Source organism: Corapipo altera, unplaced genomic scaffold (genome assembly GCF_003945725.1).
Source record: "Corapipo altera isolate COAL_440 unplaced genomic scaffold, ASM394572v1 255, whole genome shotgun sequence".
NCBI classification, from domain to species: domain Eukaryota; kingdom Metazoa; phylum Chordata; class Aves; order Passeriformes; family Pipridae; genus Corapipo; species Corapipo altera.
In genome coordinates, this window is record NW_020884929.1 from 2,246,780 (window position 1) to 2,260,459 (window position 13,680).

General features: G+C 38.9%; 1 protein-coding gene across 3 annotated transcripts in view; it reads right to left on the reverse strand.

The window, feature by feature from the left end:
* Positions 1-1,591: 1,591 nt before the first annotated feature.
* PRDM5 (PR/SET domain 5) overlaps positions 1,592-13,680 on the reverse strand; it is a 57,835-nt gene continuing 45,746 nt past the window's right edge. For 2 of the 3 annotated variants that reach the window (XM_027659017.1, XM_027659014.1), the window contains exons 15-16: positions 7,165-7,269; positions 2,756-3,366 (exon numbers count right to left, since the gene is read on the reverse strand). In XM_027659017.1, coding sequence (XP_027514818.1) covers positions 3,202-3,366; positions 7,165-7,269 — 270 coding nt within the window. In that variant the 3' untranslated portion in view covers positions 2,756-3,201. Of the gene's footprint in view, positions 2,645-2,755; positions 3,367-7,164; positions 7,270-13,680 lie in introns of those variants that run through there. The other variant, XM_027659015.1, reaches the window with a different exon arrangement.

Here is a 13,680-nt window from a genome sequence, read left to right on the forward strand (position 1 = left end):
TAATGGAAAAGTAAAGAGAACAAATGGAATTTTATGATCTGCAGAAAATTATAGAAAGTGGGGAAAAGTATCACAGCCTTCTAAAATGGCAGTGACTACACTTTACTTCAGGAACATCTCTCTCTCTCTAGCTTTTCATGTTATTAAGTAAGGTACAACTTACTATAGAAAAGTCAGTATTTTAATAAATGACTAACAAACCAACCTACAACTCTAAAAAAATTAACAATTACCTTTAAACCAACAGGTTTCAGTTTATCATTTCTCAAAATCAGGTGAAGGGAACATCCTCTACTTTTCCCAAAGTCAACACCAAGTGGGAGGCTATCAGTGGAAATTTTTATTCAAAGAAAAAGGGTTTGATGGTTTGTATTTTTTCTTTGTTTCTTTGGTTTGTGTTTGTTTTTTTTTTTTTAAAGAAGGTTATGATCAAATAGAAATATATTGCATAATGGGAAGTCTGCATTGCATGTAGAATCAATTACACAGCCCATGAATTCAGTAATCTGAAACATATTACCTCTGACTGTGAGAAACTCCGGGCCCTCATGGAAAGAACAGGGTAGTTCTTGCCATGGCAACACCTGCAGGTGCTGAGCCAGGTGCTGGCTCTGCAGGAGCTGCTTTAGCCCAAAGGGAAAGTTCCTGGAGGACACTATGGAAGAGACACTCACCTGGAGCAGGGCTGCAGCCTCCTGCACCTCCTCCTGGTGTTCCCACAGAGCTCTGTCACTCCCACGTGGATCCTGTCTGTCCTTTCTTCTACTGAAGCCATTACCAAGATCAAAGCTTCAGTTATTTAACTGCTGCTGCTGATTACACACAGCATGATTAATCTTAATATATATATCTACAGTCACTTATCCAGAAATAATTAAAACAAAGGTACATTCTCCTCTTTAGTAGTTGACTTTCAGCAATTAGTTATTTTTCTCAAAAGCCGTTATTAACCCTAAACTTGTAATAACTTTGAAGTAAAAATCTCTGGCAAAACCCTCATGCAAAATTTTTAAATATATTACAGGATCCTTTTTCTTTCCAAAAAAAAAGCCTTCTTTGTTTTTTTAACAGCATTGTCCCTCAAAATTCCCTGCTCAGGAAACTTTCACTTCTGAATTCTTTTTTTTTTTTTTAGTGGTTTTTTTTTCCTTCTGCTGTCCTCCGTGCCTTAGTTTGTATCAACCAAATGGAAGAAGGAAAAATATACAGACAGAAAAATATAAAGAACTGTAATCTTGGTTTTTCCAGAACTGAATTCTTGATTTCATTGATGTCAAAAAAACAAACAACAACAAAAAAAAGCCACCCAGATGTGTCAAAACGTCACCAACCTAAGTCTCCTTGCAGATATTACAAAAATATACCTAAAACACCACCTCACATCTCAGTATATGGTACTGGTTGCTTTTGCTACCTCAACACTTAAATTAATTTTTATAATAACTGTAGCAATGAATTAAAGTCTTCTGGACTTAGAATTTATCAGAACAGTGCATTTCAAACAAAATCTCCACAAACAAGGAGAGGAAGTATTCTCTACTCCACTTCATAAGGCTTATATTTGTCTTTCACACATACAATACACTGGATTTATAGGAACAAATTATCTGTATGGAACTGGCAATGTCTCCAGGTTTCATGCACCTCTCAGGAAGCAAAAAGTCCCATGAAGACTTAGCATGTTCTCACAAACAAGAGAATTACTTACAATCCCACTTTTCCCCAAAAATCTGCAGTAATCCTATACAATTTTAAAACAATTAAGCATATGCATTTCAACAGGCAAACTAAATGCAGTAAAATATTCAACTGTTACTGTATAACACTGTCTTTGCTCTTCTGAGTAGCAAATGTCCCCTGTGATAAAAAGATTTGAGTAGAATCTACCCTGAGATAAAGAACTATGCTGTCCATTTCACATAAACGCCCCTGCTACAGTTCATAAAGAAGCTGAATTCTTTTCCCATGAAATCTAGAAGCAAAATGTCCCACTGCAAGTACATTTTACAAAACACTGACAGGTCCAAAATGAGTATGAACAGTTTGCTAATGCCAGAGCCTTAATATTAACTGCTGATAACTCAGGAATTTCACTGTAACCCTCTGAAGTTACAGTTTTACTGTCCTTGTAGATAAAGATTTCTTGGTTATCAGGCTGGTATGAGAGGGCCTGTGGGAACTCTTTTGAAGAGTTTTCTGCAGTAAAAAACTCACTGATAACAAGAATTTGATTTTTACTTAGTAGTAAAGCAGCATTTTTCCCAGTGCTCATGAAGATAAATAAGGGGGGAAAAAAAGGTGGCTAAGTGGGATGAAGAAATCCAGGGCATCTGATTGAGCAGGAAGAACCAGCTGTTCACCAGGAAATCAAGCACATGTTAACTCAGCAACTGTAGCTGCTCAAGCCACTCTGGTAAGATGTCTTTCCACTTGCCTTGCCAGCCACAGTGAGGAGTATGGATACAGCACTCAAACTGAACTGCTCAAAGTTTTCACTTTAGTTCTTGTTTCATGTAACCAGAAGAAATAAATCCTCCTCTATCTCACACTTTATGCTGACAGAATTCCACAGCTTCTGTACTTGTACATTTTGGCACCTTGAGAGCCAATTCAAGTTAATGACTTTCATACAGCAATGAGAAAGCTGTAAATAAAATGAGACAAAATCACATTACAACAAAATGCAGAATTATGACATGGATAAAATGAGCCTGGATGTAATCGGCAATCAATTGGAATGACACATTCTGTGTGGTTTCATATTAAATAATTTTAATGGAGCCTTGCAGCTTAGATACAGAAATATAATTGCAGACAGCTAAGGGTTCAGTTGCAAGTGTCCAGGATTGCCAGGTAATGCTATTAATATCTACGTTTCTAGGGATGTAATTAACAAAGACAAGTTTGCTTAAAGCTTTTTTTTTGCCTTTTTTCTTTTTTCGAATGAAGATAAAAAATTTTCCCCGAGTTCTTTTATCTTCAACTTTTTATTTTCAAGTTATGTTATAAATCAATCAGTTGGACGTCTTTCTTTGTTGTTTTGTTTTTTTTCTACTAGAGTATTTTTGAAAAAGTGGGGGGAAAAAAAAATCACATTCCAGTTGTTTCTCCTGACTATTCCTCCAAGGCAGGCAAAAAGCCTGGAGTCTGCACATGTCCAAATGCAGCGCTTTGGATCTGTTCCTCTCCCCGAGGCCGTAATCAGCTGTCGGTCTCCCCATGGACGTTTTCCATGTGCACTTTGAGGTAGTCATTCCTCGTGAACTTCTTGTGGCACAGCTGGCACTCTGCCATGGGCCGGTTGGGGTTGTGGGTCAGCTTGTGGCGGATCAGCATCTTCTTCAGGCTGAAGGACAGATCACAGACCTGGGGCAGGGAAGGCAAGGCAAAGCCAAACGAAGCGTTAGAACTTGGAGCACATAAAATGCACCTCACGTGACATCACTGAAGGCACAGCCACACATACCTGCAGTGTTTAGTAAATGAGCTGGTCTTTGGAAGAACAACTCCTTCAGAGAGCACCTTAAAGATTATTACTCTTGTTTGCTGGTTTGTTTTCTTTTTAAACCTATTTTTCTATCTGGGATGGAGAAAAATTATGACAAAACATCACAGGCCTCTGCTAGTGGGACTTCAAATGAAATATTTCCTTCCTGACCTCCAGAAGGACATTTGAGCTCACTCAGTTACAAGGAGTGAGGAGTGAGAATAAAGAGGCTCTGAAGATTGCAAAAAAGGTTAATAATTATTAAGAAGGAAACCTCACTGTTCCAGTGTCTCTCTGCCTGGCCAAGAAAATGGAAGACATCTAGCAAATGAAGGGGAATCTCTTTTGTTTGTTATCTGGTGTGCTGCTTCCCTTCCTCCAAGCTGTCCAGTTCATTCTCCATTTGAATAAATGTACAGTGGTAAGAGGGACTCTGCCATGCTAAAGCCATCACTTCTTATAAAAATACCAGTGCTGAAGTTAAAAAAAACAACATGAAAGGTTAAGAACGAGCTCAGCCAAGAAAAGTTAGCATTAAAAGTTAAGGCATCAACTCAACTAAAACCATGCTGTTATTGTCATATTCACCTTTCGTGCAAGGATATATTTGCATGCATGAATTTCTGAGGAAAAGGAAAAAAAACAACAAGGAAGTATGCTGCTGATTTGACAAATGGAACAGGCAAGACTCATATAATTAAACAAGAATGAACACCCATAGGCTTGCAAACTTAAAACTCCAGGTTAATTCCAGACAGAAATCTCTTTCATGCAGGAAAAAAAAACAAAACACAACTGCCAGGGAACCCAGGACAATCCCTCTTCAGAAAAACAAAGCTTTAAATTCATATTGGTGTCAAACTAATGAAAATGCTGAGTGATTCCTGATTCCTTCGGAAACCGAGACAGACCACTAGAGCCGAGTGGATAATTTTGACCTCCAGTACATGTATTTTATGCCAATTAAGGCAAAATCATACAATGACCATAAAAAGGGCAATTGCCAGAGGCAAGTTTTTGTCCCCAAAATGTTTCCCCAGACAAGGGTACTGTATGTGCTGTTGCAATGGAACATTTTTGGCTTTATGACATGACATAATAACGAGGACTTTTACACAGCAACTTTAACTGTCCAACTTTTTCCCCCCACTGTATAATCACCTCTTTCAGACCCAAGCAACAGCCACCCTTTTGTTATGTGTCCTTCTGTCCCTTCAAGGCTCTGGCATGTTGTGCTACCTTCCTTCTTCGAAAAGAGCATGGAATGCACAGGATTATTAAAGACATGGCACATCCTGTGCTGTGCTTATGCATAAAAGTTTTGGGGATTTTTTTAAGAGTTTGCTCCATATATCAATTTTTGAAGCAAGACTGGTATTTTGTAGATTTACAACCACTCTTGCTAATGTGCATTTGAACTCTAATCAGTCTCTTCAAAACGATCAAAGTTTTTGTCAAGTAGGGAGGATGGAAAATACTGACATTTGAAAGTAAGTGTAGGGTCAACTGGAGGCAGAGTGCAGGGAAATACTGTACTGGACAGAAACCAGGACAGGCAGCACTTGACCCTGCTGCCCCCAGAAAATCATCTGTTGTCTCTGAGGTAACTGAAGTTCAATTGGCCTTCTAGTAAAAAAACAGACTGGTCTTGAGAGGACAGAAATGTAATATATCAGGAAAAACTGCATTTTGTACCTTCATATTTCAGTTATTCTCACTTTCCTACGTGACCTGTATTAGAACTTTCATCTTAAAATGAGAATATTCAATTCCCACTATTATCTGTGGGGTGCAAGAGCTTTGACACACCAAGTTCTGTTGACACAGCAATAGGCACATAAATAAACTGTAGCACCTTCATCAAACAGGGTACAAGGATTAGTCTCACATGTAACTCAGTCCTGGATGGTAATGCCTGCTCCATGTGCCTGAGAGAGTGAGACAGGAAAACACTGCTTTTATTTCTGATTCTGGAAACAAATCTTTTTAAAGCAAAAACACAGCCTAAAAAAAATTGGGATGTGGTATTCCACAGTTAAGAATCTGGGGAGGCTGTTGCCATAAGTTATTATGGCATAAGTCATTATAAGAAAAATAACATCTACAGCTTTCTTGAGCAGGATAAAAAATTGTAGGTGAGAATAGTTGAGTGTAAAAAGAAAATTCAGTATCAGGTAGCCCACAATAAATGTCTCCCATAGGTACATTTTTCTGTAATTGTCCACTACTGGTTTTCCTGTAACTTCTACTGAAACATCTGGTAACATGCACTGTGCAAGAGAAGGACTAGGACTAGACACAGATTCCAGCTGTTCCTAGAAATACTGTGATCTGAGAAATTACATTCTATTTAATTAATGAGGAAAACGGACGGAAAAGTTGAAGCAGGAAGGTATGTTTTCATGCAGCTCCTACTTTAAATTAAAGAAAGTAAAAAGGAATAATATAGAAACACCGCATCAAGTCAATCTGAAAAAAGCACAGTGAATCCAAGATCAGTGAATCTTGGATCCACAGTGTGGGAAAAACTGCATTTACACTGCAAGCTGGCCAGCAGCTGATAAACAGTACAGCAATCTGAAGAAGTTATTGACAATGATGTGGAGTTAGAGAAATCCTCCAGGTACTATCTAGATCCAGACTGAGATTATCCCAAAAGAATACAGCAAATCTCCTCACTTGTAGACATCAGCAAAATATTTTAGCTGAACTTTTCCATGAAATTAATATATTTTATTCTCAATGAAATGACATCAGATTATTCACTAAAAACCAGAACAGTTAACAGACCCTTGCAACTCTTCCTGCCAAGCTGTTATTCTAATTTCGCATCTAATTTCAGAAGTTTCTGAGCAAATTTACAACTGCTCAGGCTGAGCCATCTAGGACATAACTGAAACCTGGCAGCCCCGTGACAGATTCATTAAGAGCCAGTATCACAACATAAAGTTCCTATACTAATTCTATACCCTGTTCTGATGCCTTCCCCTAAATCCTTGAGCAACAGCTTACATTTTGGCATTTAACAGTTCTGCAAGACATAATTTCCCACCATTTTCTGCACATTCAGCCTCCCCACTACCTCCCAAAAGCTGAGATGTCGTGTACAAATGGGGTGTGTGAAGGAAAGGTACCTGACAGTGATCTATGGACTGTAACTTGATAGGCTCCATTTCAGCACTGCGAGTGTGCACAGCACCCCAGATTGCTCCACTGAATGACAGAAAAATGAGCAGATGTTGAAAATATCAGACCAGGTTTCAGTAGAAACTGGAAATATTTGTGTCATTCACCATCAGAATCATTCAGACTCCATGTAATAAATTAGATACCTTTTCCTACATAAGCTAATCTCCAACTACTAACCTGTTGTACAAATTTATATGGGAACCCAACCAGCGTGAATTTGTAACTTGTAACATCCAAATTGCATTAATAATGGTGAAAATAACTCTTGTGGGATCCAAACCCATAAAATAAGAGGGTGTGCAATGCTCTTGGCAACCGGAGAGGGTACATAAAATTCCCTGAATGGCCTTTCAATGTCTGGCTAATCAAAGGCCAGATGAAGTGTAACTTTATGCCACAGCCAAGAGGTGCAAGGCCGTGGTCTCCCTGGAATTAGGTCCCTCTGCTGCACTGGAGCCAGGAAGACACAAAGGGCCAGCTGGACTCACATCACACTGGAACGGCTTCTCTCCGGTGTGGGTCCTCATGTGCTCGTCCAGGCCCCGCTTCTGACTGAAAGCCTTGTTACACTCCGAGCACTGGTACGGCTTTTCCTGCGTGGAATGACAACAGGGAGTGAAAGTGAGTCAACACAGAGCCCGAGTCATTAAAGGGGTGGAATTCCATGCTGGATGGTGCAAGTTTTATATTCTCTCTAAGGGATTACAGTCAGTGAAAACAACAGAAAACGACTTTCAAATGATGAAGTGAAAGCTGGGAAAGCTGGGGCCTGACAGTTTCCACTTCAACACCCACTTAGGAATTAATTATCTGTTCCAGTCCTTCAAACACAGCCATTTTGGGAGTCTGCTTTTTGTCACCTGAAAGGTACAGAAACGTACAGTTCCAGTCTACTTTCCTTCATCCTCCACAAATGCTTAAAATTATCCACCAAACTTCAGGTTTGTTAGTAGATTTCAAAGCAGGGAAAGAGGTGAAGAGAGGAAGAGAAGGTACAAGGAAAGCTTGTGGCAGAGCAAAAACTTCTTTTGAGAAGTGGTGACAGAAGGTTAATCACATATTCACTGCAGAATCTCAAAAGAAGTGCAGATAGCAACCAAGCCATCTGTATTTTTATTAGAGCTGTTGGTTAGCAGCTACTGTAGCACATGATGTTATAAAAGTTACAGTCTCACTGACCTCAAAGAATTAGAAATATGTAAGGAAAACCACTTAGGTAAAGATTTTTTTTCTTTAAAGTTCTTCCTGAATATAGAAATTTACATAAGGTGTAATTCCACCTTGATTCCACAAAAGTTACCAAAGAACTGTATGGAAATCAACACCAAAATAAATCAAACATAAGAGTTAGCATTATGGCACTGCACATGGTCTCATTAAAATTTTAATGCTCTAGAGGCACCTTTAGTTTTGAATCAACTATACTTCTTTCATTCTACTGTTTCCTATGGACTCTAATTCTGTATTGCTGAAGTTCTGAAGAAGGGTATTTTAGGCAAAGTAAACAGTTTTTACTGTATTAAATTGAAAGCAATGACTGAAAAATCAACAGGCAATGAAAATGTTAAATCTATGAATTAAAAAATAACAGGCAGTGAACTCAAAGTCCTTTTGGGAGATAATGTGGAACTCAAGGATTAAGTGAGACAGAACAACTCAGCTCAGGTGTTAAAGCAACAAAGAGAAAAAGTCCTCTGGTTATTGAATCCCTATTCTCAGTATGTTGGGAACAACCAGGTCTCCATATATTGCTGAATCCTGCCAGGATTCACCAGCACGAGCCACACACCCAACACAGTGGACTATAAATTAGGGCTCTTCTGGGGATATCCCAGTCTCTCTTTAGGGCCACTCTTTGCAGGTCCAGAGACCCCAGAAGGGGTGAACACAGGGTTCTTCATTTTGGAGTCCCCTCCCATGAGCTCTCCTAGAAGAGGCAGCGTCATTCCCACGATTCCTCAGTATAAAGGAAAACATAACAAACTACCTTAAAAAAAAAAAAAAACCATCATCTAGACCAAAAACTTCATGTCACAGGGACCTTTGCTAGACTGACTGAAGGCTTCATGGAGCAGGACTGCATTTCCAAAGGAATTGTATGAATAAGTCATATGAAAAGCAGGTTTGTGCAACAAGCCCTTAATTGGTTCTGCATTGGGGTTAACACAAACCACATTTCTGTGAGTTCTCCAAAAACAGCCTTTCTGTGAGTAGGTTGTTGCACAGAAAGTGCAAAGCAGAGTATAGGACGTGTACATCTTAAACACCTCTGGAAACACTCACTCCTACAAACTGCACTGGGTGGACTCGCTCCCTTCTATCACCTGGTTCTTCAGGTGCCTCAGGAGTTGACTGGGTTATGAGTGGTTCATCCATTTCAGAGGTAAAGGGACTGCAGGATTCCATTCTGGAGAAGGAGCCCTTATACGCTCTGGGAAGCTGAAGCCACAAACCTGGGCTGGATATCTTCCCCCAGGTTGTTTGGCTATTTGTTTTATGCTCCGTGGCAAAAAAAGGTGTATCCAACCACCCCCTTGGCATTTGTATTCCAACTCCCATATGTAGTGCACTAAGCACATCCAGAGCTTTGATCTAATTTTAGATCCCTTACATCTGTATATTCCAGTGAGTTCAGCAGACATGATTGTAATTCCCAGCAGCCTCCTCTTCCCAAAGCAAAGCTGCCCTCCACTCACATCTGTGCCTGTCTCAGTAATATCAGCAGTGCTGCCCAGAGCAAAACTTGGCCCTGTGTTTATCTCCACAGAAAAAGTCTTTTTTTGTTGTTGGTTTCAAAGAAGACATCATTGTCACAGACTAAAACCAAAACATTCTGTGCCTTTTCCTTTTCTCTCTCCTCCTTCTCCCCCCTTGGTATCAAATTCCCATTGCACAATACTTGGAGAAAGCAACATGTGTAACATGGAAAAGATGATGTTTGCTTGGCATAACCACCGCTGCTCTAAACGTGAACAGAAAACAAAAAAGAGATAAAAACCACACCAAAAGGTCTGAAAAAGTTAATGCCACCTCAGAAGGACAACAGGGACCAGAGATGAGATTAGAAGGAAGCTGGACACATTTAAAACACGAAGCAAAGGGAAAAACCTGCTAACTGTCAACAAAACAGGAGCTCATCGCGAAGATCATCCAAGTCTGACTTCAGAGCAGTCAGCAACTGCTAGAACTATAAATCTGCCCTCTGCTGAAAAAGCATCTGCCAGGCCATGACTGTGGTGGCAGCAAAGCCAAAGGATTGCATGTGTTTTCTTTTATTGATGATACAAACGAGGAGGGGAGCGGGGAGAGCGAGAGAGGCAGGATGGAGCTGATACTGCAGTGATTTAATATCACAGTTTTAAGCATGGCAGGTATAAATAGAAGTAGGTAAGTCAGGATTTACAACCTTCCTGCCTCTAAATGAGGAAAGGCCAAGCAGAGCCCAAATGGTATTCTGGAAGGTGCTTTGCAGTAAGACTGGTATGTAACTTAAAAGCTCCCATCTCTGATGATTTTCACTTCACTATGTTAAAACAGAGAGGAAATCAACATTTTCAAAACTCTGACAAATCAAACAGTGCCTACAATACACACTCATTCCTCTGTGCGTGGCTGCATCACAAACCACACCTTGATTTGCCATTTGCACCACCCTCAGTGGCTCCATAGAACACGTGTCCAGAGCATCCTGCAAGCACGGCACACGGAAACATTTAAATGCAGAATATCTGAACTGCTCTGTAGTTGACTGTATCTCCCTTAAGAAATGTAAGTACATTATGTGTATTAGCTTAGCACTAGTGCATGTGGTTGTTCCTGGAAACCTGGTAAAATGCCTTAGGCAGGTAAAACATGAATGACTTTGGGAGGAGTGTCTCCAACCTACTTATCCAATCTGAATTTAGAATTGTTACATGAGCTCAACAGCAGTGGCGAGGTACATATAATCTAGACACTATTATATCCAAATAAATTTTGGCTCAAGGTTCAAATAAATGAGAGTTAAAAACAGTTCTAGCAATTCTTTCAAAGAGCAATTTAAAATCGAGCTGAAGTCACACTCAAGAAACCTTATTCTTTACTTTTTGGTTAAGCTAATTTATTAACATGATTTCAGATTTATACCACTCAGAAAGTGAACCTGACTACAAAAATGTTACTCAATAATCCCTTTTAACTGACATGCAAAGTACACTGAAAATCCCAGAGCTATCCTGGATCTAATCACTCTCAAGCTAGTATTTTTATATTCTACTGAATTCAGCAGAAAAAAAAGGAAAAGCCTATAAAATCTTATATTATTTGTAAACATTTACACTTGTGACATGAATGTGAGAAGACACTGCCAGACATGAATAATGATGATGTTACAGGACACACACACCAAAAAAAAAATTAAAATAATATTTTCTTCTCATTATTCTAAAATAAAGCTTTCCTTTGCTCCCAGAAAGCCTTCTAATGCCTGCTCATGAGATGCAGATACAGTAACACTGTCCTGCTTTCAAACTGCTTTGAAAATATCTGTATTACTCTTAATGAACATCATTTGCTGCTACATGTACTTGTATTATGACTTGAACAGAGGGTTAATAAAATTGTTCAAAAAAAAAAAACAGCAAAAATAGAAAAATGTGGCCTAGAATGAACAAACATGACCAGAGAGATAAAGTAAAATAAACTAGTCAGGTCTGCAGCTACCAAAAGCTAATTTCTCTAGTAGAAACCTGGAATTCCTACAGTTTTGCCAACCTGAAAATGCAGGAAATCTGCTTTACAGATGGGGAGGACAGTGACAAACTCCTTCAAAAAGCGTTATCTGAAGGGTGCCTCAGGCACTGAGGACACATGACACTGCCACCGGGGAGCCAAGTTTAAGTCAGCTGTGTATTTCACATAAACCCTCTGCTTTGTGTGTTTTAACCTTTCTCCTAATCCCAGCAACACTTTGCTTTAATTACTGCTAATTATTAATGTCGATGTGTCCCTCAGGACCCCTCTGGCCACTGGTACACAGGACATATCAAAACATGGTGGCCAGAGCAGGTACCATTCTGCCAAAAAACCCACGTGAAGGCAAACTCAAGGAACAATTTAAGGGCTACACCAGCCTGAAAAGCAACATCTAAGGGGTTTGGAAACACGAGGCAGCCTAACACAGGGATTATGATGCATAAAGTACCAGCTTCCATCTCAGCTGAAGGGCTGGGAATCGAGGTATAACGCAGTAAGACGGGAAAGTGCCCCAGAAACACGGATGGTTTATGGAGCTGATGTTTAGCTACGTTTCAGCCCTAAAAAAACCCCAGACCTAAGGTGATTAACATCAGGAAAAAGCCACCACTGGTGCTTTCTGTGAGGTCATCACCACTAGCAACAGGTTCCCTGGTGAGACGAGAGGAAAAGTCACTTAAGATCACAGATGGTGCAAGTTAATGGAGGCCAGTTTTGTATCTGGGTGTGAAAAATGTGCAAGAAATAACAAAAGGTTCTCTCAGTAATTGGAAGGTTTGGGGAGTTACAGCAGAGACAGAGACCTTCTTAAACCATCAGACTTGCACTGAATTCCTAAAGTAATGCTGGCACAGGAAGACAAAGGTTGATGAGAATTTACAACTCTACAGAAGTGGCAGGGATTTCAATCTTATAATGATTAGAACTCAATTAAAAAAAACAAATCCCATTACAACTACACATTTCCTCAGTTGAGAAGTAAAATCCATAAAAAAACCCATTTCCAATAAATCCAATTCCAATTTCAACTTCCCTGTTGAAACAACTGTGAAAGAATTTTGGCAGATTTCAATAAAAAAGTGACTTTTATTAGAAGTGACTAATGTTTTTGTTAGAACAGGTCTCAATTAATTCAGTATTAGGGTTATTGACAAAAATACCCTTTTTTGCAATAAAATTTATAATGAAAACAAAAACTTGCATCTTCACTGAAATTCCTGACAGAAAAAAAAGTATGTTTCTTAAAAAGCTCCAGTATTTGCAATTAGTTGGACTTTACCAAATCATTAACTTCCCATTTTCCATAGTAGTTCTGCCTACTTGCTACCTATAAGCTGAAAAGTTTTTGTTTCTTTGGGTTTTTTTAAACTTCCAAGGTCATTTCTGCTTCTAAAGATTTAGTGAAGGAGGGTTTATTAATCAGCCTCGATGAAAATTCCATACATGTTCATTTGCTCCTGGAAAAAGAACAGTATCAATACAGAAAAAGTACATTTTCACTTTAGGAGGAAGGGATGATCATCAGTCACCATTCCATAAAAAAGTGTGAAAATATAGGTGCAGTGGGATTCAAACCTTCTACACTATGTGTACAAACACAGATTCCACAGGCAAGGAAACCACAGCCCTGGCAAAGTCATCATCCTCAGACAGATGTTTTGGAACTCACTCGTATCTCACCAATAGGGAAATACAGATAAAATCCAATATGGAAAAAAAAATTCAAAATTCAATCAACACTTCATATTATTTCATTACACACTGTCATGTGCACAGAAGACTGTATTTAGTACCCAAATTCTTTTTTTTTTTTTTTTTTTTGTGACAATAGCATTGTATGCTGCTTCTAGAACACACGACCCTTTTGCAAACTTTAAGCCCAAATATTTCCTTGGAAACACAGAACAAGTGACATTATGTCATGATTGTCAATATTGTTCTGGTATTATTTTGTATTTAGTATTATTTTAATATTCTTCTGGGTTAAAGAAGAAAAGAGGGGGCAGTGTTAAGTTCCCTATATATGTATGTACATACGCATATGTAAATATATACACCGGCCAAGCATCAAGTAAAGTTAGCTGCAGAGTTACAAAAATATGCTTATCACTTAATTTTCTATGCCTGGCAGTATAATCTCTGAACATTAGGTGCTTTCTAAAAACTTAATTAAGAATGTGTTTTAAAATAGTAGGCACTTATGCATGAAAAAAAAAAAGGCACCTACAAATATACTGAAATGTCTGTAGTTTTCAAATTACCTCAAAAAT